Below are 24,661 nucleotides of genomic sequence, written 5' to 3'. Positions count from 1 at the left end.
CTGACAGGAGCCATACTTGATGCAAACCTTCCTTGCGTTCTTGGACCTCCTGGTTGGGGTCGAGGCCGCATTTCCGAGGGCATCTGGATTGGGGTATTGCCGACGCTATTTTGAACTCCCCCGCAGCACGGAAGATTTGTCGTCAACGCGATGCAGTAGCTCAAACTCTCACGGCTTTCCTCGTACGGGGTATTCCGAACGTAGGAAGTACAGCGAGTATTCTCGGTATTCTTGCCATGTTGTGTGAGTGTTATTTGGAGTTGAGGAAGGAAGGAAGAGGAAGGTTGGAATTCTTGACTGATGCCTCAGACATCAACTTTTGTTTGCTTTTCGGAACTTTCCTTGATTTCAACGTCCAGGCTCCAACTCTCCTTGTCTTTTGACAGGCTTCACTACTGCCCGTTCTTTAATGCGTCTATAATTACTACTCGGCAGCTTCAAGGGCAACGTGTCTGACTATCTCGCTATTGTAATAAGAGAGGACCAGCGTTCAGTGCAGCATTGATCACGCCCATTCATTCGGCATTCAGTCAAATTTCTCTCGCTCCTTCCCAAGGAAGGGAGTTTTCTTTCCAAGCAACAATAGAGTATCTCACAAGGAAGAGCCTGTGTGTCTTCATGTATCCTCGCTCACCCAACTGCATCGCAAACTCGAAGACGAAATGACGACTTCAAGTTTCATGGGTCTGCCAGTTGAGATGCGTCTCCAAATCGTAAGCAGGAGACTCCTTTCATCTATAGCCTCCTTAACCGTCGATTTTGTTTTGTTCTGTTACTAGTAACGTTTCATCTACTCGATTCCTAATGCCGAGAGAAAATCTGGAACTAAAACTGCTATAGTGGAACTACATTCTTAAAATCCCTCGAGTTGTTACGATCGACTACGATCCCAACTCTGAAGACTTCACAAGAGCTAAGCTACATCAGACGACCCCAGTCCTCCTACACGTCTGTCGAGAGTCAAGAGCCCTTGCTTTTCCACGATATGGCTCCGTTTTTACCCCGACAAATGGAAGAGAGTACACTGGCTGCAGAGGTCTCAACGTCATTGAAAGACTTCTACATCTCCTTACGATCGATGGACCAGCCACTGCAAGAGAAAAACGCGACGCCTGATCACAGTACATTGCCTCCAATAAGGACATCCAGGCATTTCCAAAATACGTTTGGGATATTTATAGGGATGCCATTTACGAATTATGGTTCGACCAAACCCAAGATACACTTCTCGTTGACGTTCTACCGCAGACAGACAATCCTCTAGAAACCAACCCTCGTCGTTGTGATGATGCCTCCGATCCTGTGGACGTATGGGACCCTTGGGGACCATGGAAAACCCTACCAATCAAGAATCTTGCATTCAAGATTGATACTCTCTCTTACGATGGACCGGGGAGGGACATATCATGGAATGATGTACCATGTTACAAGCTAAAAAGCAGTTTTCGTTCCGACGAGTGGGCTTTTCAAGGTGTTGAAAGTATTGCACTTTTACTCCGGCGTAAGTGTGAAGTCATCTTTATTGCAGCTGATAATAAAAACATGTTGGAGGGTGATACCTGGGTCTACTCTTTGGACTTGCAAAGCAATGCATTTCGAGAGCAAATGGGGGACTTTTGGACTGGCGTCACTTGGAAAATCCAACTTGCAAGGATGGACCATCATTACGATGCAGATCTGTGGAGAATCGAGGATGAATGGAAGCCAGACTTCATACGATGGCATCTGGAGCAATATTCAATCTGCCTCCAAATAAGCACCATACCCGCTGCGTGGACTGTCGCACATAGTCCCATCCTACATTACAGTCATGGGGAAGAGCTCGAGACCCGTCTTGCTAGATCGAAACCGAATCTTCTTGAGGGTGGTGATGGTACTACATACAATGGGCCTCAGTGATAGTATTCAGGAGATTAAATCATTTAGGAACACACTGCCGGGAGCGTTCCACTAGTTGGACAAGGGCAGTGGCATCGGATTGGATGGGGGTCATTATGCCAAGTCTGCAGTCAAATAGGATTTATCAACAAAATTTCTTTACCAGAAAACAGGAATCTATACCACTGAAAACCCGTGGCCTCTGTTCCGTACCCTTCGAAAGACTTCTTGGTATGTTTTTTCTTTCATCTTGCTGCATCTTTGTTACGCGGAAGTTGCGACTGTATTGAAGCCTGAATTTTGCGACTCTGAAGCCATTTAGTCATCTGCGTTGGAATACGATTTACCAGTGTTGAAGTGTCACAATGCTGAAGGGTGTGTATATCAAGTGTTTCGCACAGAAGCCCGACAGTTGGAACCTGGAAGACGAACGGCCGTCACAGTCTCTTGGTCGCTGTTCAAACAAACTTGGCCTTAAAGACTCTGAAACTGTTGTACATGAAGTGATGTTGAAGAAATGAGCGCTGTATCTTCTATCATCAATTAAGAATTGACCTTATGTGTTGATGAGGCTGCTATCATACTCTCTCTCTCCTAAGCGAGTTCGAGTTTATATCCCAACTGGGCCGAAGGCGTTTTTACATGACTTGCAACTCTACGCACGATCACAATATGCGGCACAGCATCAGTTGCGTTGCAAGAGGAACTGAATTTTCAGTTTTCTCGCAAAGAGATACAAAACTCATCTATGCGCTGGGATATCCGGCCCCGGATGCTTATATACCCACCCAGGAAGCCAATCACCAGAAGGAACACCACCCAGCATCCTGCAAGTACCTCATATCGAGAGCCGAAATACTTTTGTGGACGCCACTCCTCCGGCTCAACCAATTCTGGTTTGGATTCAAGTTTCGGCAAACCCTGCTCCAAAAGTAAAGGAGTCTCTTCATCAACAAATGACGACCCAGCCTGTATCTCCGCTCCCACCTGTCTTTTGATTTGGCCATGCTTCCGATCTCTGATACGAATCTGGAAGAACATGCCCAATAAAACGCATATAGAAGACACTACTAAGCAAACGAACAAGCGATCTCCCCATTCTCTGTCCTCTCGTCGATCACTGCTACACGGTTGGCGTTTAATCCAATCTATCGAGATATCAGTTTGTACTGGGTAAGAAATGTTATACGACTCACATAAATGGTCCAAGCGCCAATGGGAGTGTAACTTGCTACTCGCAACAGTGGACGTTTCCAGTCATTGTTCCGGTCTTCTTCGAGGAGGTGCAGCATTTTGCGGGCTGCGACAGACTTTATTTTGAATGCTGGGTTGAACGGATTAGGCATTTCGGATGTCTGACTTGGTGACTGGGTTTGATGCGATGCCATGATTTGTTTTCTTCACGAACAGGTTGGAGGTCAAAAATTGAGCAGCGTTTAGAAGTCGTCAATATATAGAGTGGAGATGATTGAAAATTGCGAGTATCCAAATAGCAGATTGTAAAGATGAATGTATATTTCGTGTGTTGACATCTGGACCACTGCTTAGTCCCAACGTCCAGAAATGATTGTTAGTGACAATCACCGAAGAACTGACGTTCTGGTGCCTCGCACTAAAGTCCTCTGCTAGGGAAACCGTACTTTTGGCGATTAAAGGTCGGGACATGCTCTGGTACTTTGTTTATAGCTGATAATGTCCCATTGAGTTGAGGTCCTGGACTCCGCTATACGCTCTTGATGAATCATAAAAGTAGGGCAGTCCAGACTTCAAAGTCAGCTTGCCGGTAGCATTTTTCGTTTTATTTCTGATTTCTGATATAATCACTGTGGTTGAGATGTTATGACTGTCCTAAATGAGTTGAGAGAATATACTTGTCACTGGATGTTATGATGTTCCAAGTGGGGCGTGTACTTGATAATTTGATATGCAGGGCTCTTAGTATTTAGATCTGGTTCAGTCTAGTTTCTTTGAAAATGCCCCGAAGAGAGGACATTTTGTTGACGAATTCACTTTTTTGAGTTTTTGCTTTGGGAACTCTCCGATTATAGAGCTTTTTGAATGATCGACTAGTCTTCGATGTTAGACAACTGGGCTAGGATTTGGGTGTCCTCACGCTTGAAAAGGTTGTCTTTTCATTCAGAGGCGTCTTCTTACTTGGGGATTCGAAAACTTTCGCTTGAGAATGCTTTTACTTAAAGATAGCTTGATTTAGAAATTCTCTCACTTGAGAATACAAGTATGTACTCCTTGAGGGATGCCTTTGAAGAACAAGCTTCCGAATCGTTGAATCCAGCTATTTAGAGCTGTGGACGGACCTATATAGCTTGTAATAGCGTAGCTATGTTACAGTGCGTAGCTGGATGTTCTAAGATTATCGCTGTTTTGGTAATTGCGTTTTGGCTTGAAGAGCACATCTGGGTTTCAGCCTTGTTGCACTTGTTTGGCTTGTTTGGCTTCTGTTTATCTTCAGTCACGCTAGCTCTGATGTAGTCTCGCAAGGCTGGTAAAGGCGTGGTTTTGTTGCACATCGCAGCTCTCAAACTCATGATTGCAACTCATAATGGCAAACTCATAAAAGTGTCTTATCTATAATGGCAACTTGCGAAGGCAGCGTTCAATGGCATCTGACAGAAGTAACCCATGAAAGCAGCTCATATTCGGAACTAGAGTTTGAGTTGTATGTAATTATGAGTTGCAGATATGAGTGTTGAGAGCTGCGACATGCAACGAAACTGAACACCTTAACAGCTTGAGAGGTGGCTATGACGTATGACTTCGACTTCATTTTGTCAGGCACTGTCCAAAGCTCTTTGTGAGCTCCGAGTGGTATCTTTAGAGACCTTCAGTTGGAAATGCCTTCTCTTGAGAATTCCAAATGTTCGTTTTTCGAATGGTCATTATAATTTAAGCTAGATCTCTTGACTTAGATCGTTCCTCTTTCTCTTCTCGTATAAGCGCAACATGAGTTGAGAGTATCTGGCGATTGATAGCAAAGTTTCGCAAGAAGTGTCTTTTGCGCAACCACCTTAGAAGAACTTGTCATATTATATGTGAGAACGCAATTCTGTACCGTTTTCACTACTCTGTAACAGTTTTGGGTCTATGCTCAATGTGACAACAACAGATTAAACAGACAAACGTTTGTGAAAAATCTTCCTGGGGATGCGCTTCCTGGAATAGTGATCAGAAAGGCGCTCCTTTTGTCATGTAAGCGGACGTACCGTATGTCGAGCTTGCATACAAGCAAACAGGTTTCTTTTCTGATTTGGCTTCATAATTCTTGCCTGATACTCAGGGTATGCATCGGAATGGAACAAGCGGGTCAGGTGCTTGCTCGCTCGGAATGGCTATATAAGCGCTGCTTCGTACTTAAGCAGTGTACTTCCTCCTTTCTTCTTCTTCATCCTCTATCTAAACAACGTTTTCACACCGCCAGGAAACAAAAACCACAATCATGACAGGCAAACAGCAACAGAAGAGACATAAATACAACCTACGACCTCGTTCTTCGACCAACAGCATTAGCTCTGCGTCGTCCATGAAGTCCAAGAGCAAGGCAACATCCATTGGATCTTCGAGTATGTCATCTTCTTCCAAAGCAACAGCTCTCTCATCAACTTTCACACTCTTCCCAAACTTGCCACCAGAAATCAGAATCATGATCGTAAGTGCAAATCCTCCTGTACTTGCCATATTGCAAGGATCCGAGCTGCTGAAACCCCTCTTACAAATCGTCAAACGTTCCTTCTCAAAGAATTTTCTTCCTCGGTTTCTGATCCTTCATTAAGAACTCATACTAACTCCCCATAGTGGCACATGGCGATGCATCCTCGAGTCGTAATGGTGACACACAAAGTCGTCACAAACCCGCCAACACCACTGACTCGGTCTTCCATCTCAGACCCATACCCGGCCCTCCTAGCCACAAGCCACGAGTCCCGCTCGATCACTCTCCCACTGTACACATCCATCTTCCCAGCTCCCTCCCTAGGCCCCCTAAGATGGCACTACAGCAGCAACACGAACCACATCCCCAAACACCTCAAAAAAGCTGTTCTCCCTCACTCCTTCCACCATACCCTCCCTTCGCATCTGGCAAAAGTAAACAAAGCCATGAACCACCCCTCCAAAGCCCACAAAGACTACAGCGCCTTCGCTACCCGCTACCGAAAATCCCACAGCGTCATCACACCCGCGTTCTTCTCTCCTTCGACCGATATACTCTACCTCTGCCGCCCCTCCACCAAATTCCAATCCGGGCTCTGGACGCCCTCTTCTTCCAACGCGAAGCAGATCACATCTCTGGCGCTGGAATTTGATACCTTCGGCGTGGCGCGGAAGGGAGATGGTAAGCGGAGATGGAGCGGTGTGTATGCTTATAAGAATCTTGGGGCCGTGGAGACGTTGTATTTGGTGTGTTTGGAGGATCGGGAGGTGGTTAGGGTTCGGTTTGGGGAGGGGCTGGGGGTAGTTGAGTGGAGTTTTCGGTTGATGAGAGAGGGGGAGGAGGGGTGGGGATTGTTTAGGGAACAGATGGGGAAATGGTGGAGTGGGGTTGTTTGGGATGTGAAAATAGGCAAGAAGGGAAAGATGAGCTTGTGGGTTGCGGCGAAGAAGGAGTGGAAGGTTGATTTTGAGCAGTGGGAGACGGATAAGAGACTCATCCTGGAGGGCAACGAGAGGGTGGCGAAGGAGTGGGGGAGTGCGAAGAGAGTGTACAGTTGGAGTGGTAAGTACTCGTCACAGATCACTGGCTGGTTTTGACCCGATTACGAGTGCTGATGTTTATAGACGCAGTGCACTGGATGCGGAGCCTGCAACCATCGAGACTCATGCTAAATGGCGACGGAGAGACGTATGAGGGACCTGTCAAGGTCGCGTACAATCCTCTCAGAGGCTAGTGGTGATCATCAGCTGGCATGATCATGGAGACTGTCTTTACTCACGGCGCAGCCTTCCTCCTCACATTCTTACCGCTACCAACATGGCAAACATACCTGGACAGATGCAGCACTGGGGAGCAACTCAAACATGCGTAGCTAGTCTTCAATAACAAATAATCATCAATTGAATTGGAGACTTCATACTCTCGTATCCTCCCAAGAAATAAGTACACTTTTAAAGATGGTATACCCATGCCGTGGCATTCCTAGAACGCCAACACGCTAATCGCAGATGTGAAAGAACCTCCCTCTTTTTGAACAAGCTGCTCTTCAGAACTCCCTATCCAACAAGTAGACCCATACAGTAATCAAACAAAACACCAAGTAATAAACAAACTCCCTATAAGCCTCGCCCTTCCGCCAAGTTCTTCCTCAGCCTGTCAAAGTAGCCATGTGGCCATGACTGCAACAACTCTGCTTCAGTCGGGTTCCTGTCTTTGATCTTGGCTGCGACGTTCAAAAGAATCCTGCCTAGAAGCTCCTCGGTGATAGGCAAGGCAGCATCGCTGCACTCGATCGGATTCAGAAAAGGATCACTGTCCTTGAGTAGTTCCGTAGCCGAAGGCCGCTGGAACTGATCTCTATTCAGACACTTTTTCAACGTCTTGATGAGAGCGGCTGGGACGGGAACACCTCCAACGCCAGTGGAAGGATATTCTATGGCATAGTTGAAGTTGATGATTGCTTGACATCGTTGCATCGGGTTCTGAATGTGCGCAAACGGTGCACGCCCGTAGGTCATTTGATAGAGAATGCAGCCTAAACTCCATATATCGCTGGGCTTGCCAAGTTTCATCAGCTTTGGCTCGTTTGGTATCCGTCCCCTTGCATCAGGCTTTGCATTTTGATCCATCAAAGACTCAGGTGACATGTAATTTGGTGTCCCTATTTGTGTTTCTCGATGGACGTTAACAGTCTCATCGGTCTGAATGGCATTGGCGATTCCGAAGTCGATGAGTTTGAGTCGTCCTTGGACAAGAACAAAATTGTGTGGCTTCAGATCCGAATGAACAATGTCATATTCGTGAATCGCTTCCAAACACTCGAGCATTTCCTTCCAATAATGTCGGACGAAACTGGGATCAAATTTGGAGTTATCCGATTTGAGTCGCATTTCCAAGATCTTGTTCATATCCAATTCACCCATTTCCATCAGCTACAAAATGTGAGCGACTACTGGTAAGTACAGATTCGGGAGACTTACCACACTAAGAGTGCCTTTGTCCTCGTTCAATTCATAGTCGTACAATCGAATGACTCGATCAACGCTTTTCAGCTTATCTAGCAGATCAATTTCTCCCTTGAAGCCTCTAACAGCGTTTTCATCCGCATCTTCTAAATTGACCTTCTTCAAAGCGAAAAATTTCGAGTTTTCAGCCATGACTCGATACACTCTCGAACTTCCACCTCGTCCAATGCAGTCCAGTCGGGTAAAAATCTTGCCATTCACACGCAACTTGTTCCTCTTCGAGTTTGTCTGAGACGCTGCAGCTCCAGCAGTACTTGTTGCGGCATCGAGAAGTGACATTTTCGGTGGTGGTGGAGCAGGAGCTGGTCGTCGAGGGGTATTCTGACTTCTTAGGGCCAGCGCTGGTCTTTCTGGGCCTACCAGAGCATCCATATCCATGCTCTGAGGTCGAGTCGGTACTTTCTCAATCTTGTCAAGATGTATCAGCGGCTGCTTGTTGCGCTTGAAAGTTGGAGGGGCCTCATTTTCCTGATCATGCGCCGAAGGAAGGTCTGGCCGAGGAGCAGGGACCTTGAAAACGGGTTGAGCTTGTTGTGAGCTCGTCTTTGCTGTAGCTGACCTTTGAGAACTGCTCAGGGTTGGAGGTGGCGGCGAATTCGATCGCAATGCCGAGTTGAGTACATCTTTCGAGCCAACAGGACTTCCAGATGCAAAGTCTCTGTACATTGATGCATGGAAAGAACTACGCCCCAGACTCGATCCTTGACTCTGGGGACCTTGACTTTGAGACTCAGGAGCTTGCGATTCCTGGCTCTCTGGTTCTTGACTTGATGGAGCAGAATCCAACCCTTGTCCATTCTCATCGATGGGACTTCTCTCTTCATCCGATATCCTCCTCCTTCCCCTTCTAGCAGGGCCTTTTAGAAACGCCCCTGTCACCTTTGCAACTCTGTTGATCCGCATCGAACCTTGAAGAGCTGGATCTTCACCATACCGTGTCCGACCAATGGTCGACGGCGCATACCTCGACACGCTTCCTTGACTCGTGGCAAAATTTGGTCTTGCTACTGTTGACGGGTATTCTTGTGATCCAGGATCCACCTCTTCATCTCGAGGTACTGACTCTGCTCTTATAGACATCTTTTCGGATGAACTGAACGATGCTCCATGATCACCGGAGCTTGGCTTCGGGATCGTCTTAGGTTCTGGGGCGGGAGTACTAAGACTCAAAGGACTTTCCAACTTCTCAGCCGACCTCTCATTTCGTCTCTTCACGGCACTCGAGACCGAAGCGCTACGCCGTAATGTTGATGGTGTCCCATTACTTAGTCTGATAACCCGCCGAGGATACGGACTGTGCACTTTGGCAGCGATTGGAGAAAGTTTGTCCTGGATAGAATCGATGCCAGCTCTAAACGAGAACTTCCCGTAATCCTTTGCTTCTGGTGTAGCCTTCTTCGGTCTGATTGGTGATGGATCGCCAGTAAGTGCTGCATCGTTGAGGAGAGCATTGGTAGCTGCAGAAAACTTCATGACCGGTATAGCTATCTCGTCGTCCGAGCTATCGTTCAACGAGTACGCCCGCGCATGCACCACTGCTGGCACCGAGTCTGATCGGTGTAACGGTGGTCTCGAGGGCATTTGTTTATATGCCTGTCTCGAAGGAGGTCGTCGCGAAAGTGATGCGAAATGGGAGGCGCCCATTGGGGTTGGTGATGCTGTAGCCATGGCGAAGCAAGGGCGAGGCGGGCAGGGTTGGGAGGATAACAATTAATGGCGAATGTCGTTGATGATGGATTACCGCGTCGATATCTGTAGTTCCATACTCGAATTGAAGGATCACAAAGCAATAGCACAATTGCACGTCGTTTGGTGGTATTATCGCGTGGGTGAGTTGCTGCGAATTGCCGGACGAAATCGTCCATTGTTTTAGCCTGCACTGAACGTAACTAGGGCAACAGCAGCATCATCCCTGCACGAGGCTGAACTTCAGATGATACCCGACATGTCTCACCTCCCCACCGACATTCACAATGCAGCCTCGCGGAACGTGGACGTCATGAAGCTGTGGGACATTGTGATCGTTTGTCGACTTCGAAACGTACACTGCAATTGGACGCACACGAACTGAGCCAAAACCGGACAATATGTTTCTCAACAACTCCCTTCATATCCTCTGTTTTGGAGATAGTTTGACAGCAGGATGGTCTTTATCGACACATCCAGTGTTGCACCCTTATGCTGGTAGTTTGGAAGCAACACTGGGCAAGAGTTTACCTTCCATCAATGTCAGTACGGATGTTCAGGGAGTTGGGGGAGACCAGACGGAATGTCCACCCAATGTATGTCCTGGATTCTTGCCTCGGATGGAAAAGCTTTGTGAGTACAATCTCATTGTGTTCAACAATTCCTTTGTTTCACATATTTTTTCACTCATGATGTGCTCCATTCACCAGCAAGAATCAAATGTCTACTCTTCTATCAGTACATCAATCATACCCCTGTTTCTCGTTGTTTACCTTCTCGATGTATCTTTTCTAAATACTTTATCAGACCAAGAGCTCGACGATTCTCAACATTACGACTGGGCTGTCATCCTCGGCGGAACAAACGATCTTAATGCCGGTCGTGATGCTCCAGAAATCTACACCTCTCTCCAAAAGGTATGGGGCATACCACTCAGCCATGATACGAAGGTCTTAGCCTTGACCGTCCCAGAATGTGGTTATTGTGAACCTATCACCAATAAGAGGAAAGCGGTGCTTAATGATAACATACTGAAGCATCCGGCGGACAATTTGTAAGTAATTTCTCTTGCAAAAGGTTGGGAAAAGGGGTAACTGATGTGAGTGGTAGTTTTACATTCAATCTGCATGACTCTGTACCATATGGGAATATGTCTGAAGAAATGAGGAAAGAGATATGGGATGATATCATACATTTCACGCCTAAAGGATATGACTTGGTTGGGAGTCGTATAGCGGAGCGACTGACGGAGATCTTGAAGGATGACTTGTCACAAGATCGAGACCATGGGGAGTTGAAGAAGTAGGATAGAAGGCTCATCAATAGTGTTCTATTTGCCATCTAGAGATCTTGGTCTCATAGTCTCGTAACGCCGTTGTTGTAATGCCAGTAAACGCTCCTCATGCCCATGCATTATCCTTCTGAACGCCATTTTATGTCATCACTCGCAGACGTCTCATACGACCAGATTGGCAGCCACAAAGTCCTGCACCGATGAATTAGCTACAGTTCAGGTGTTGGAAGACGTGTATACCCACGGGATAGACGAGTTGCAGCTCAGAAGTGACCTTTTCAACCTCCTCAGCCAGTCCTTGAACATTGGCATCCCAACGTTTCAACTCTCTTCCGACTATCCCCTCGGCTCTTCCACTGCCTTTCTCCCCCGTAGCTTCGCCACCCTCAAACCAGATTACTCTCTCAATTTGATCAATCCTGCCAACCAAACGGCCCTGCTCAATCATCCTAGCAGTTGTCTCCTCGGCCTTGTCACCGTCCAGACCAAGCAACGACCCAAGAGCATCGAAGCCGATGTTGTTATATAACCTAGAAGCACCTCTCAAGTTGTGTTCTACCACGGCCTTCGCTAGTACAGTACTTCCGTCTGAAGTTCTCGCAAGCTGATGTGTGGCCAGACCTTCAGCGAACTTGGCGACCTCCTCAGGACTCAGCAGGCGATCCAAGAACATCTTCTCCAATATACTGTATTCCGGTAAGGTATTGGCTCTCTCATCCTTGTACAAACGGCCTAGAGCTCGACTTCTAGCAGGACCTGCGGGCGCAAGAACTGCACACTTGATAGCCATGCTTAATGTATGGAGTCTCTCTTCCTCGGCGATGACAGGCATGAAACTGATGTCCTGATATCCTTGTGCAGCTGCTAGGAAATTGCGTCTCGCATCTTGAATTCGTGCTTGACACAGGCTGAAGTGTAGATTCATCTCCCGGTCTGAGACCGTATAAATCACATTCTTGGCCTTGTTCAGGTATTGCTCCGCCAGCGTAGTATCATCAACCTCCAGATAGTTTCTTGTAATGCGGATCCAGAACCGGATCTTATCATCGTTCGTGACTTTTCGCTGCGATGATTCGAGAGGGATGCCAGCTAGAACTTTGGCAGCAGCTAGGAAATCTTCGTCATCCTCATGTGCGGTTGCCATAAGCTCGCGGATCTGCGCATTTTGTTCTTCGAAGGAGGATGCTTGGGATTGAAAGATGACCAGAGCGTGCTCTCCAACTTCGACCTTGACATCGTTGATTGGTACTTGTTTCAGGATATCGACGAAAGACGCGGTAAGCGATCTAGTAGCCACAATACCGAGGGAATCTGCGAATATGGCATCGAGCGTAGTTGTTAGATCTTGAGAGAGAGTTGCGGGACTGGAGAGAGATGGTGTTTCCTTGAGAAGGGTTTCGTAGCCTTGCTGCTTGTCTGCTGATGCTGAGATCTCTTGCAGAGCGAGCTTGATCTTTGGAGATGCCATGTCGGATCAGTAATGGCTTTTACGCATCAAGATCTTGTGGTGTTGGAGTTCAACAAAGCTTGTATCGATGAGGCTGAAGAAATGGCGGGGGAGCTCTTTCGGACTTTAGGCTTCCGCGCTAGTGAGTCGCTTCTGCAGAATGTCTGTTTTGTCAACAAGATTTCTCCTCTCTTCAAAAAGACAAAACGATTCTATATCCATTGGAAATTCGTATCATCCCCCAAATGTTTTGGCTTCCTCAGGTGTATTGATGATCTTTATTGAATGCCTCTAGAAGTTTGGAACGCTACCTACATAAGTGGTATTTTCATCACCTGGAGACAGCTATTTCTGCAAATTGGTTCCAGTGTCCGGCACAACTATAATAATTCAGCAGATAGTAATCTGGTTATATTCTACGCAGCTCGAATTTCGAGACTTTTATCCTTTGTAACGTTAGCAGAGGTTTTTATTCCTTGCCCTTGCTCTTGATATGTCTAAGAACAGATGTGCTATGATACTGTTTAAGTTCTTTGCTTTTTGAAATTGATTTTTCTAGATTCGAATACTTTGTAATGTTTTTTTTAGCTTGTTGAAAGGTCACAGGTCCCACTTTCCCTCGTCTGACGAAGATCGTGGGCAACGTCTCGAAGATGACCTCCAGTAACGCAACAGATGCCTTTGTTCATATGATCACTCGATGGCTAATGGCACCGAGGCTGAGCGTCTTCTGGGTCAAGAATTCAGCTGAATGAAACCATGAGCTACTAAATGGAAGAAAGGTTGATCCACTGGTGCACGCGTGCCTTTAGGATGTCTTCAGCCGCTTGACACTATGGCCATCAACACTTCATATTCGGAGACAGCGGGGTAATCCACTTCACTTTACCCTTTCTAAATTGACTAGAGTTGTATTAGACCCGAGACTTCGGTTTGTCCGACATCAATTCAATCTCTACGTCTCGGAATGCATATTATCCGACAGTGCTGCTGCTGCTAATTCGTGGTTTGCACAATTCCAGGATCATCGGGAGCTTGGGGATATTCAGAAGCTCGTTGAGGTTCATGCACAGGAGGTACTCTACTGACGAGGGCCATTTGACTTTTTCAATGAGTTCATTATCCCAGCCTGGTGACAGTGTTAGGCAAGGACAGCACAAAGTGAAATTCAGTATCTTGTTTACTGGGGTCATCTCGTCCCATGTCAAATCCTCTAACTGGAAACAAAAAATGCAGAAAAGTAAAGATGATGCTAGGACGATAGTTGTGTGAAGGTATTGTCATTGTGGAGTGTCGAACCTCGGACGAAAGTGTGGCCGTGGAAGCCGGGTCCCAAAGTTCGACTTCACGCTATTCATCAGACACCGACAGCGGCTGGCGCATTTTCAGATTGCCACATGCTCCTCGGTACATCAATATTATTTTCGTTTGTTGCACAGTTCAGATAGGAACTGTCTGCTCAGCGCAGATATCAGCCGTCGAAAGAGGAGCGTGGGGATCGAGAATTTACTACATAAAGAAGGGTCAGTACCTCGCAGACATTCCTCGAGTTTGCATTTTTCCTTTTCGCATTTCGTCATTGCCGTGTGTGCGAGCACATTATTCTCCCAATCTATAAACTCCTCCGAAAGCCCTTCCCCTTGTCCCTTCCGTCAAATGTTTTCGACAAAGTGGTGCTTGGGTATGAAGACGAAATCACTCTCTATTAGCTCTAACATTCCTTCTTCAGGCGCCATGAAGGAAAATCATGAATCGGGCAGATTTCCCTTGCCGTCACTGCCTGGCATACCGACCGAAATCTTAGAAATAATTGCCGAGTATCTACCTCAGCAAGCTCTCCATGCCTTAATGCTTACAAACTCGGCATTTATCGAGGTAGCCGTCGTCCAAATGTATGAGGAGCCATATTTCGCTTCGACATATCGCTTTGCCCAGGTCAGCACTGATGTTCCTGTCAATTGCTCCTCTACCCCATAGATTGGCTAACAACTATCAGTTCGTACACCTAGTATCGCGTAACGAACATCTTGCATTGCTAGTCCGTTCTCTGGACATCAGTTATATCACACAGCCCGATGACTCAGTGTGCGAACCTGGAGCTGGCTGGCGAGAATTCAGTTATCGTCACAAGGATATGTATCCAGTCACGCCACCAGGTTTCTGGCCTTGGAAGAAGCAGAAGCCCCTTGTCACACACGAGACTCTGAGGACTCTCGGCACACAACGAACAAAGAGTTCGCATCCTCCTCTAAGTCCATTACTTGGGCCCAGTTCGAGGAGAAATGTACCTATTGGGACCATGTGTCATGTTCTGGCTGCTTGTCGAAGACTCAAGTACGGCTGTGTCGATCCCATCTTTGCTAGTCAGCTACTAATAACTCATCAGGAAAGTCGATCTCTCAGAATTGGCAATAGTCAGCGACGCTATCTTCCTCAGCAAAGAGCTTTCTCGAAATGACAGGCGGTTCGAATACGGCCAATTCATGACCCGGTTTCCAACAAGTGACAACCCATGTTTAAGCTCCTTCTCTGGACCTCCCGAATCGCCATCTATGCACCCATGGTTCGTACCAGCTTCAGAAGTAGAATCACAACTCCTCCCGCCATTCTCAGAAAGCGATAAAAAACGTGGTTCCCGAGATGACCCGTACCTACCTCTTACTACAAATTTGAAATCGACGCCCAGTTCATGCCCAAGTCCAATGCATGTATTCGAGACGGATATCGACAATGCAGAGAGGCGGAAGATGGCTGGAAAAGTTTGGATTTATGGGGATGAGATTGTTTCTTGGCTGGCTACGTTGCCAGAATTGGAGGAGCTGAGGTTAAGAGGTACAATGTGGATCAACAACACTAGAACGCGAAGACTGGTTTCTGATTTGGTTCGTCCTGGAGATAAACTCGGAGGTGAAAAGAAGACTGCAGCAAAGGGGTTGCAATTTCTGGACTTAAGCCATAGTGGATATGTTATGTGTCAACGCGAGGCATGGTTCGGGAGCAGAGAACATGTTGAGGAAATTGTTCATAAAGCTTATGGAAAGTAATAATCCTACGTAATACATAAAATTTATTTCAATACTTAATTATGTTCACTCAGCCCCTGACTTCGCCACCTTTGTTCGGCCTGACTCATGTGGTGAACGTCAACGACCACACCGTATCAACATAAACAACGATTTCCTGTACATACAAAATACCAGGCTCGATGGTTTAGTGGTAGAATACTTGCTTTGGGTTTCAAACCTGCAAGTGCCCCCGGTTCGATTCCGGGTCGAGCCCATTCTCTTTTGCCTCTCGTTTCCTCCTCCTCGCTTAGCCCTTGGTTCGTTAGATGAGCTCTACGAACGGCTCTCTTATAACTTGCTACTGAATCTTATCTATATCGTCTACTTGCGCAGTGAATTCCCTTTTGTTACATACAACGATTCACCTTACCCTGTTGATTAGGCGAGATTCTTTTCTCGCTTCAGAGCAATTTCAAGAAAATGACGTCCTCTGACCACACTCACAAGTTGATTTTTGCAAGACTTACGACAATTCTGAACAGCGACGAAGAGCTAATGGACAATATACTGCATTTGCGGGTAATATCATTTATGAGACATAGCGCTATTGTTTCGTATTGGGCGATCTACTGCGCAAAAGCCGCGCTTGACGAGAGCAGAACTTCTTGGAGGATGATTTCCAAATGCTGCTTTAACTGTCATAAAAGAATAGTGGAGCAGACTCACGGAACAAAGCACAGGCGTCTTGCTCGCATGCAGGACAGAGCAGAGGGTCTATCTCATTGAAGACTTTTTCCAGGTGCATCCGTGAAGACTCTACACTATCAATGAGCAAGCCTGCTTTTTGGGTCTGAATTGCCGGAGTGATTAAGACTTTTCAAAGCTTGAAAACAGAAAGTCTAAACTCAAAAACAACATCGAATTTGATATGTAAAGGGTGAAACGAATCCCCGAGGTCACTGAATACCAAGGACCACGACGTCAGAGAGCCCTAATGTTCAATCTTGGAACACAAAGTAATGTGAAAGCAGATGAGATGACTGCTACACATAAATTGTCAGAAGAAGCGTTCCTTTATTTTCATGCACTAGCAGATCGCCCCACAAAGAAGTAGGCTTTGGTTGAAAATGGAAAATGAAATCCTGAAACGACGACGCAATTAATGGTATGCATTTTCTCTACCAAGGAAGGCATTGCGCGTGAGTATCATATTTCGATACCAATGACGAACCGGTTCGCGGTACTCCTGGAAATGCTGCAAACTCTCCCCATGCCGAAATCATATCCTACCAACGCCGCCGATGCATGTATTCCTGAATAAGAGATCCTATGCGACATCCTCGAATTTGACGTCCTCGTCTTCATCGCCATCTTCTTCGTCGGCCATGTCGCTCTCATCTGGGACATCTCCTTCAACTACAGGTGCCACGGCATCACCAATCGATTCGTAATTGGCGATCTTGTTCTCTGATTTCAAGGACCATTGCGTTGCGAATCGTCCGCTCTTGGCTAGTACTGCGACTTTCTCTAATGTCTCCCTCAAATAGGCTTCCGGCTGTTGCAACTCGGTACGTAAGGCCTTCATGGACCAATAGTTATACCGAGCAAAACATTCGAAGATACGATCCAAAAGCTCGTTTTGGGGCATACGGGCAGTTTTGGTAAGTTGTGGCCGTGCGCCTGAGGAATGGTTCTTGGTTTTCTGCAAGCTGTTAGAAATTGGTTGGAAGAACTGAACCAGAATACATACGATGAAGTCCGTGAAGGTGTTCTGAGCATGTATAGTACCAGGTTGAATGAAGCCTGAGCTGATAGCAGACAAATCTTGGTTCATGAACTTGGTAAAACTCTTGGGCTTCATGGCATCAAGTGTTCTCTGGTTCAGGATACGATCAGATTCCTCATTGATGACTGCTATGCAGTTGACCTCATGCTTAACCGTCCCACTGACGGCCGTACGCTCTGTTCAGAATTAGCTGAGTCCACAACATTAAGTCGAGGATACGGACTTGGTATGGCCTTGCGGTAGTATGGCTGGAATCTCTTGTTCGGGTCATAAGGTTCCTTAGACATGGGCTTGTCATTCTTAGGACGGGTGAGTCTAGCTGGCATATTTGCAGTCGCAAGATCGAATTTCTCTTTCGACTTGGACTTGAAGCCCGGCAGATCTTTCTCCGTGAAGACGAACGTATTCTTAACCTTCTCTTCTGTGACGTCCAACAGGTATTCCTTGGGTATAATTTGGTGCGCCGCAATGTCAGGTTTCAATAGCATATGAAGCTTGTGCTGCGTTCATGGTTAGCACGCGTCGGTGTATCCACAGAACGAAGTTTCTCCATACTCTCATCTCGCCATTGTTTCCCTTTTCCTGACTTTGTCTAATGGTACCAATCTGGATCTCGGCATCATCGTCTAGTGTGGACCAGGCCTCCCACATATACTTCGGTACCTTCGCAAGATACAGTGATTGGAAGCTGGGGTCCGCGTTGAACTCGAGGTCGCCCGCATCTTCGTAGATATCCTCTTCGCTGAAGGCACCCGGCGATGCGCCCAGTCCCTCCGGATCCGGCTTGATATGGGTGTCCGCCATAATGATGATTTACGTATTATCGCAGATCCTCCATAAGCAGACTCGCCGTCGCGAACGGTCTGTTGTGCAAAGGGTGACAAAGTTTGGTGTGTTCTTTGTTTTACCGTCTGGGGAAATCTTGAGGAATGAATGGCGACAAGGATGTCATCGCACCTGGCTGCGGGAAGTCGTTTTCGCGCTAGCGGGTCGTCTAGCGTTCTTTCCTATTTCTGAACACAACTCAACGCAACCGCAAACCAATTTCTATGCGCCTTCGTTCTTCCAACAACCCCAACCCTGTGACACATCGACACCTTCGAATCATACTTAGAGAACGCGCGTGAGCACTCAACTAACAAACAGGAAATCGTCAAGCATGTCTTCTGAGGACCAAGACATCCTCACGAAGATCAGCCAGCTCGCTGGTAAGTTCGCCACACGCCCCTCCGTTAACTTTCACCACCGCTGACCTTTATATTCAGGTCAGATCAATCGACACAAGAATGGGCAGAATCCCGACGAGCAAACACAGTTCAAGTTACCTAGAAGTAACAGCTATAGCGGTACGGCGTCATTTGTGCCACCATTCGATCATGCGACTGATCCTATCCAAGGACACCATCCCTCAAACACTGCATGGCAATCTACTCGAGGAGGCTACATGTCACGAGGGTCTGGTCGAGGTAGTAGAGTACCGCAAGTTCACCGTAATAGAACCTTGGTTCTCAACGGTAACAACTCTACGACATCCATCAACACCCCGCAGGGCGTAAATAATGACGAGAACGCGAAGATCAATGGCCAGGCTTCGACCACTGGCTCTGCTTGGGTATCAAAGACCGATCGCCATTTGCAGATCATCAATACGTCAATCTACGAGAAGGAAAGCCAACTACGCACCAAAGCCATCGAGGAGACCCGCCAACAGAAATTGAGAGAAAGAGGTGAACGTGACAAGAAAAGATTCACCAAGCAACTTCAACGATCAGCGAACAACGCTTACAGTTCATCAACATCTAAGTCTATCAACGGGACAATCGTCGACATTGAAGGGATCGCCTTTCGTGTAACTAAAAACGGAGACAAGCTTATCAAAGTTCCCAGTAAGAAGTCACAGACAGCCACTATCAAAGCAGTTGGTGGTATTGTTAAATGGACCGCGGGCTTACAATATTCAGGTGATCCCCATCCTCCAAGTGCGACCCCGAAGACATGGAGTTCTGGCGGTATTCTCTTCTTTAGAAGCAAAAACGGCAACTTGTATCGGGCAGGCATTGTTACAGCACATCGGTACGAGATTCCCAGATACGACCAAGATCGGATTCATCAATACAGCTCGAGGGCTAACACAGTGTACATCAGGAGAAAGATTGGTCTGCAAAAGATCCAGGAGCCTTGTCGGGCATTTACAACTACGGGTATTCCCTTTCCTATGAGCATCCACTGACCTAGCTTCCGAAGTGGAGGACGACTTGGGTTTCAGCTAACACATCATCTCAATAGGTTCATGCAACAAAGGTCCAAAGTGCCGATATATCCACGATCCGTCAAAGGTTGCTGTATGTAAGAAGTTTCTGAAGGGGTCGTGTCCAAGTGGAGACAAGTGTGACTTATCACATGAATTGACCCCCGAAAGAACTCCTACCTGCTTGCATTTTGCAAAGGGCAATTGCTCTAAGCCAAATTGTCAATACCCTCATGTGCGGGTCTCGCCATCTGCGCTTGTCTGTCGAGCATTCGGGATCTATGGATACTGCGAAAAAGGTACATCTTGCACAGAACGCCACGTACATGAGTGTCCTGACTTCAGTAACACCGGAACTTGCGACACGAAAGGATGCAAATTGCTCCACCGACACAAAGCAAGCGTGATGCGTACCAATACCGCTCACAACAATCAATCAGGGGAAGATGAGAGCAGTGACATCTCAAGTGATGACGGAGGCGAGATCGGTGATGAAGACGTCGACTCCGATGATTTGGAGGAATTCCTTGGTGACGAAGATGGCGATGTCGATTGTGACATTCCCATGCAACAGGACTACGTCCAGTTGTCGTAATTCTACTTTATTGCTAATCATTCCAGTGCCGGCTTGCTGCTAAGAGCCCTCATTGGAATACTCACGACGATCCATTTCCTTTCAGCGAGGATTTCATTTGTTATTGCATGGTATTTGGCCGGGAGTCAGGGAGTAACAGGAGCATACCACTCTATTTGGTGAAAATAGAAAGATGCCCTTGGACTGCAAAGTCTGTTAGCATCTTGAGCACAGCTCTCATTGCCTAGTCGCGTCTAACGCGTTTATGTAAAGAAAGGAAGCAAAAGCAGAAGAAGAAAAATCAATACGAAACCAATTATAGCAGTCTCGGTCTTAGCACGCGTCTCAAAGTGCCTGCCTATGTATGTTCCAAAACTTTCTTCAGCTTCCAAGTGCCGCGTGACTTGAAGTGTCATGCAGGTCTAAAGTCTGCATCTGAGACTGTGATGTTTAACTTGCGAATTCGTTTCGGTTGTTTTTGTGTGGTTGTGTTTCTGCGCTCTCTCATGCCGGTCTCGGAGGAACTTGCGAGGTACCTACCGAGTACCCTTCGAGGCAGATGCAGTAAATCGCGAACTGAGTGAGGCAAGGCTTCTATTCGTAGGTATTGGATTGGAGTGTTGGATCTGGGGTGAAGGCGAATGAGACATATGCATGCATGCGGTTTTCAGATAGGATGGGATCGGTGCCTGCCTGCCTACCCCCCACAGTAGTGCATTCGAAACATAGGGAGGGAGGATTCCCAGCTTTGAGAGAGTGGCCGGACTTGAGACTCCGTGATCGATGCATAGGTACCTAGGTATGTATGCAGGGCAAGCTGGGGTGCGTAATGCTCTGCTGCTGCTGCTGCTGCGGCCGGTTGGTTGGTTGGTTGGTTTGGTTTCTGAGGTGAGGTGAGGTGAGATTGCGTTGGGTTGGAATCAAATCCAATTGGGGAGTTTATGGGGGAGGGAATGAATGGACGGGTGAGGCGGAGTTGAGGGGGCTCGTGATCAGGAGCGTGGGTGGGGAGTCGGCGGAGAATGTCCGCTGGAGTGGCAGTGGAATAGATCTCCGGCAGGTACGATGCAGGGAGGTGGTGATAATTGGTCTTGGTGTTGTGAAAACTCTTTCGGGTTGTGGAATTGGTTCCATGGCGGTGGGGGTGGTTTTGAGGGTTATGTTCGATGTGGCGAGTGTACGCGTGAGAAGGGTTGATGTGCAGATGAAGGTATAGATGATGCAGGAGTGTCAAGGGCGGTGGTATTCTGGATGATAGAGGGGAGAGTCGTGTTGATAGGTTCAATGATAGTGAAGCTTCATGAGTGGTCAAAAGTCTTGGTTCAGGTAAATCTTGAATTTGGGGACTTGCAAGTACTGTGGTAATATCCATGCCGTTCTTGTATGGACTAGTTGTTGGATGTGTGATGCGAGATTGGACGAGATATGAAGCACAGTATGAATGAATGAAGAAATATTCAAAACTAGCATGTACGAAATCCCTTCCTTCCTCTCTGCCTGAGCAGGTAGAACTGTCACTGAGAAGTAAGTGGTACTGTGATATGAGCGTCTAGCTCGCTTACGAGGAATGTGTACAAGAAGAGAAGGCGCGTTGCAAACCTGTTGACACACAAGAATTCCTACAACTTCAATCAAGAAACTGCAACCAAAATTTGCCTCCTCCAGTTCACGCGACTCGCGCATAACTTTCAAGATACCGCGACTTGCGACAGATTTCAGATTATGATCATCACTGCGGCTCCAGGCTACCTGAATGATGGATTTCCATATACAGAAATCCGAACATTGGCCGCAGACCGCCCACCAACGAAAGGACACCGCCGATCTCCTTGCGATGGAATTACGCAGATGGCGTTACTTGAATGTGTACGAAATGACATGACAATGATGTTCACTTAGGGTCGCGGCCTGATAATCAGAGACAAATCTTGGCCGTCCCGACTGGGAATTTCCATGAAGACTGAGAAGTAGTAGAAAGTGGGGGTTTTCCGATATCCTCACTTGAATCGGAGCAAAGAGATTTAGATCTGAAGAAGGAAGACTTTCAACCGTTGGGATCTCGGGAAGTCTTGGAGGAAAGAGGCTGTGAATGAGACGAGGTTGACCTTGACAAGGCGCTCTTTTGGACCATGAACCACGCAAGGACCACCAGTCGCATTCTTGAGAACCGCGGAAGAAGCAGATAAACAGTTCATTCTTGAAACCACGTCCCTGTCTTCTCGGGAGTTTCTTCAGGCTCGCTCTTTCGGATTATTCGATTTCTACTTTCCTTTAAGCCTTACGACCTCGGATGAAGCTTCATGACCAGATTCACCACGCGTATTCCTCTTGATACTTTTCGGTGGCGGAAAGAAATGTTTCAAAAACTTTCTGCAAGATGTAGTCGATTGGACTGACATGTATGTCGTCACCGCCACCAGGCCATATTTGGATTATCTTATAAGGACGAGTCCAAAAATGGTCGTCCTAGTTATTCTTGGACTTCTTCACCGCTCCCCACTCCCGAAAAAGCAAGAAAAAGTATACGAGGCGACGGCACAGGGCTTTCACGCAGCTCGACTTCCCCAGAGAACTTCCAGGAACAATGGAAAAAGGCAAAATGTGACGCAGTGAGCGTTGCATGACGATGCACCTATCCGGCGGAAGCTCTGCAGCATGCATTTTCGATCGTAGATACCGTGGGACGAGATGGGCTTTTGCATTCATCCACCGAGCTCGCGTTTGCCGGAGAAGTCCTTGGATTGCTGATTTGATAGCTGGCCGTGAGAGAGGTCGGCGTCACAAGAACGAGGAAAACATTGAGACCAGGAGGATATCGACTCTCTCTCCTCCTCAGACCGACAATTGGGATTGTGGCCAGGCCCCTTTGTTTGCTTGGATCGCTGCATCTCAACAAGGTCCTGAAGGATCGAATCTTCTCGTACGTAGCCCACCGCAGTGCCTGGCGGTGAAGTTCCCGAGCATTCGTTCGCCAGAGCCGCTGGCGGACTTCATGGTAAGGCTCAGTGTCTGTGTTTGAGGTTGAGAGGACCGGATCTCGAGGCTTGCTGCCAGACCAGGGAATTGTCCTGCCACCAGCCACTCAACAGAGAAGATTTCGAAAATCCTTTCATTGTTCGTCTCCACATTGTTGCTAGAGCTAGCTAGAACTACCTACACGATATTATGAGTCGTAGTGAACCCAGGTGCAGGGTTCACCGCTCCTGTCTGTGTTTACCTTACTGAGATGAGGTTCTGGAAGTCCTCGGTAATGCTGCCGCTCCCAAATGCCCCCTGTCATGCCTTGCTCAACGTTCACGATGCACCTGGATATACCCAGTTTGCCTGACCGTCTCTCTCCCGAACCAACCTCTCCGCAGCATCATATTACGAACTCAATCAGATTGGATTCCGTCATACGCGCAATCACGCGCAGCGATCCCCTTCATGCGCCTCAAGAGTTTTCGCCAAAAGGAAATAACCTCAAGCGGAGAATTAAAATCTCAGGCGGGCTGGTCCATGACGGTCGTCTGAAAATATCTCGCCCAAATAAGGTGTTGGCGCCAGGGATGTGGCTAGTCCGTTCAAGGGAATCCTGTCGAAATTCTCCCGCCGCCAGGTATCCAGCAAGTGGGAGACGAAGACGAGGTATCAGAACGGTGTGATCAGGGCTAAAGGAAGGAGGAAGTGGCTCGGGAGTTTGGACGTCGTGGAATGCTTCCGTTTCGACTGACAGCTTTGACGTCTGTCCACTGGTAACGCTGCCCTGAGGCCGTTGGGCACACGTACGGACTGTAGAATATTGTTTAGGTACCCACCAGGACTCATACAGCATTGGGAGACAGACATCATTCATTCAATCATACCACAGAGTGAGCTCATCCGCCATCACAGAAGGTCGTCGCGGGGGCGTCGAGTTGAGGCCGCAGTGCTTCATGTGCAATCATAATATAGGGGGTTGGTTCGGATCGCTTGACGGCATCTCCAGTGCCTCCAGCCATTTTCATGCTCTCTCTCTGGTACGTACTTGTTTACTTACCACCACGCTTGATCACGACGACCTGGCCGCAAAAGAAACCTTCCTGCGTTCCAGGTACTTCCCCCAAAGTATTGTGGGTGGTTCAAGTGGGAGGAGTGTAAACAGGAGACGCGTGACAAGGAATGGCCTCTGCAAGAGGACCCCGCCGCTGAGCGGAGGCCTAAAGGCATATCCGGACGTACCAGTGTTGCGATCGCGGTTGCGGATTGCCTCAAGATTTGGCGATTGGGTGTTCGTGCTTGTTACGAGCAGCAGCGATTTCCAGCCTATCACTTGACGAGCACAATGACTCTTTCTGGCGGAACGGAGCAGAACAGTCGCGACAATACCAATCAGCAGTCGGAGTCAAGGGCGCGCAGAGGAAACAAACTTGGCCCTGGACAGGTGTCATGCAACCGCGCATGTGGGCGACCTATCGGTGATGGGGGTTTTACCAGCAACATGCGATGGGCTAGAGACAGTCGCAGCTCCACTGATGCCCAACGTGCGATGGGGGGTTGATGGGCACACACAGGCGTACAGAAGAGAGTGGG

At 47.5% G+C, this 24,661-nt stretch overlaps 10 protein-coding genes and 1 non-coding gene across 11 annotated transcripts; 7 read left to right on the top strand and 4 right to left on the bottom strand.

Moving 5' to 3' along the window:
* Positions 1-455: 455 nt before the first annotated feature.
* On the top strand, positions 456-1,329 carry LY89DRAFT_238762 (uncharacterized protein). Its single transcript, XM_018206078.1, has 2 exons — positions 456-713; positions 841-1,329. The coding sequence occupies exons 1-2, from the start codon at positions 663-665 to the stop codon at positions 1,114-1,116; spliced, it is 327 nt and encodes a 108-aa protein (XP_018065516.1). The 5' UTR covers positions 456-662; the 3' UTR covers positions 1,117-1,329.
* LY89DRAFT_238763 (uncharacterized protein) lies at positions 1,330-2,060 on the top strand. The gene has a single exon (XM_018206079.1). It carries the CDS (start codon positions 1,543-1,545, stop codon positions 1,897-1,899), a length of 357 nt encoding a protein of 118 aa, XP_018065515.1. The 5' UTR covers positions 1,330-1,542; the 3' UTR covers positions 1,900-2,060.
* Positions 2,061-5,332: 3,272 nt separating this feature from the next.
* Positions 5,333-6,779, top strand: LY89DRAFT_739365 (uncharacterized protein; the record flags this gene model as incomplete). The annotated part of the gene is made up of 3 exons (XM_018220458.1): positions 5,333-5,542; positions 5,689-6,607; positions 6,670-6,779. 3 exons carry the CDS (start codon positions 5,333-5,335, stop codon positions 6,777-6,779), a joined length of 1,239 nt encoding a protein of 412 aa, XP_018065514.1.
* Positions 6,780-6,947: 168 nt separating this feature from the next.
* On the bottom strand, positions 6,948-9,905 carry LY89DRAFT_654891 (kinase-like protein). The gene is made up of 2 exons (XM_018212319.1): positions 8,026-9,905; positions 6,948-7,977 (listed from the first exon to the last, which is right to left on the bottom strand). Exons 1-2 carry the CDS (start codon positions 9,736-9,738, stop codon positions 7,162-7,164), a joined length of 2,529 nt encoding a protein of 842 aa, XP_018065513.1. The 5' UTR covers positions 9,739-9,905; the 3' UTR covers positions 6,948-7,161.
* A 252-nt stretch (positions 9,906-10,157) lies between these two features.
* Positions 10,158-11,062, top strand: LY89DRAFT_700432 (SGNH hydrolase; the record flags this gene model as incomplete). The annotated part of the gene is made up of 3 exons (XM_018217121.1): positions 10,158-10,389; positions 10,564-10,810; positions 10,867-11,062. The coding sequence occupies 3 exons, from the start codon at positions 10,158-10,160 to the stop codon at positions 11,060-11,062; spliced, it is 675 nt and encodes a 224-aa protein (XP_018065512.1).
* Positions 10,920-12,580, bottom strand: LY89DRAFT_689079 (uncharacterized protein). The gene is made up of 2 exons (XM_018215840.1): positions 11,295-12,580; positions 10,920-11,242 (listed from the first exon to the last, which is right to left on the bottom strand). Exons 1-2 carry the CDS (start codon positions 12,516-12,518, stop codon positions 11,213-11,215), a joined length of 1,254 nt encoding a protein of 417 aa, XP_018065511.1. The 5' UTR covers positions 12,519-12,580; the 3' UTR covers positions 10,920-11,212.
* Positions 12,581-13,858: 1,278 nt separating this feature from the next.
* Positions 13,859-15,550, top strand: LY89DRAFT_238592 (uncharacterized protein). Its single transcript, XM_018206077.1, has 4 exons — positions 13,859-14,020; positions 14,227-14,432; positions 14,494-14,831; positions 14,884-15,550. The coding sequence occupies exons 2-4, from the start codon at positions 14,232-14,234 to the stop codon at positions 15,539-15,541; spliced, it is 1,197 nt and encodes a 398-aa protein (XP_018065510.1). The 5' UTR covers positions 13,859-14,020; positions 14,227-14,231; the 3' UTR covers positions 15,542-15,550.
* A 146-nt stretch (positions 15,551-15,696) lies between these two features.
* Positions 15,697-15,776, top strand: LY89DRAFT_t66. Its single transcript has one exon. It is a non-coding gene; the product is annotated as a tRNA-Pro (tRNA).
* A 1,053-nt stretch (positions 15,777-16,829) lies between these two features.
* LY89DRAFT_595412 (uncharacterized protein) lies at positions 16,830-18,092 on the bottom strand (the record flags this gene model as incomplete). The annotated part of the gene is made up of 4 exons (XM_018209855.1): positions 16,830-17,204; positions 17,253-17,464; positions 17,512-17,782; positions 17,844-18,092. The coding sequence occupies 4 exons, from the start codon at positions 18,090-18,092 to the stop codon at positions 16,830-16,832; spliced, it is 1,107 nt and encodes a 368-aa protein (XP_018065509.1).
* A 386-nt stretch (positions 18,093-18,478) lies between these two features.
* On the top strand, positions 18,479-20,131 carry LY89DRAFT_654880 (uncharacterized protein; the record flags this gene model as incomplete). Its single annotated transcript, XM_018212318.1, has 6 exons — positions 18,479-18,496; positions 18,554-18,634; positions 18,686-19,174; positions 19,250-19,361; positions 19,434-19,489; positions 19,575-20,131. The coding sequence occupies exons 3-6, from the start codon at positions 18,733-18,735 to the stop codon at positions 20,129-20,131; spliced, it is 1,167 nt and encodes a 388-aa protein (XP_018065508.1). The 5' UTR covers positions 18,479-18,496; positions 18,554-18,634; positions 18,686-18,732.
* Positions 20,132-20,663: 532 nt separating this feature from the next.
* LY89DRAFT_689076 (uncharacterized protein) lies at positions 20,664-21,583 on the bottom strand. Its single transcript, XM_018215839.1, has one exon. It carries the CDS (start codon positions 21,480-21,482, stop codon positions 20,808-20,810), a length of 675 nt encoding a protein of 224 aa, XP_018065507.1. The 5' UTR covers positions 21,483-21,583; the 3' UTR covers positions 20,664-20,807.
* Between the last annotated feature and the right edge of the window lie 3,078 nt (positions 21,584-24,661).

The sequence above is a fragment of the Mollisia scopiformis genome (genome assembly GCF_001500285.1).
Source record: "Mollisia scopiformis unplaced genomic scaffold LY89scaffold_24, whole genome shotgun sequence".
NCBI lineage: Eukaryota > Fungi > Ascomycota > Leotiomycetes > Helotiales > Mollisiaceae > Mollisia > Mollisia scopiformis.
The sequence above is the reverse complement of the archived record's forward strand: the minus strand, read 5'-3'. Positions and strand labels throughout refer to the sequence as shown.

Coding starts and splice junctions, on each gene's coding strand:
- LY89DRAFT_238762 (XM_018206078.1), top strand. CDS start 663: ATGACGACTTCAAGTTTCATGGGTCTGCCAGTTGAGATGCGTCTCCAA. Junction 714..840: donor TTGAGATGCGTCTCCAAATC/GTAAGCAGGAGA, acceptor AAACTGCTATAG/TGGAACTACATTCTTAAAAT.
- LY89DRAFT_238763 (XM_018206079.1), top strand. CDS start 1,543: ATGTTGGAGGGTGATACCTGGGTCTACTCTTTGGACTTGCAAAGCAAT.
- LY89DRAFT_654891 (XM_018212319.1), bottom strand. CDS start 9,738: ATGGCTACAGCATCACCAACCCCAATGGGCGCCTCCCATTTCGCATCA. Junction 7,978..8,025: donor ACAAAGGCACTCTTAGTGTG/GTAAGTCTCCCG, acceptor CACATTTTGTAG/CTGATGGAAATGGGTGAATT.
- LY89DRAFT_689079 (XM_018215840.1), bottom strand. CDS start 12,518: ATGGCATCTCCAAAGATCAAGCTCGCTCTGCAAGAGATCTCAGCATCA. Junction 11,243..11,294: donor AGCTGCAACTCGTCTATCCC/GTGGGTATACAC, acceptor TCATCGGTGCAG/GACTTTGTGGCTGCCAATCT.
- LY89DRAFT_238592 (XM_018206077.1), top strand. CDS start 14,232: ATGAAGGAAAATCATGAATCGGGCAGATTTCCCTTGCCGTCACTGCCT. Junction 14,433..14,493: donor CGACATATCGCTTTGCCCAG/GTCAGCACTGAT, acceptor AACAACTATCAG/TTCGTACACCTAGTATCGCG. Junction 14,832..14,883: donor GCTGCTTGTCGAAGACTCAA/GTACGGCTGTGT, acceptor ATAACTCATCAG/GAAAGTCGATCTCTCAGAAT.
- LY89DRAFT_689076 (XM_018215839.1), bottom strand. CDS start 21,482: ATGGATATTACCACAGTACTTGCAAGTCCCCAAATTCAAGATTTACCT.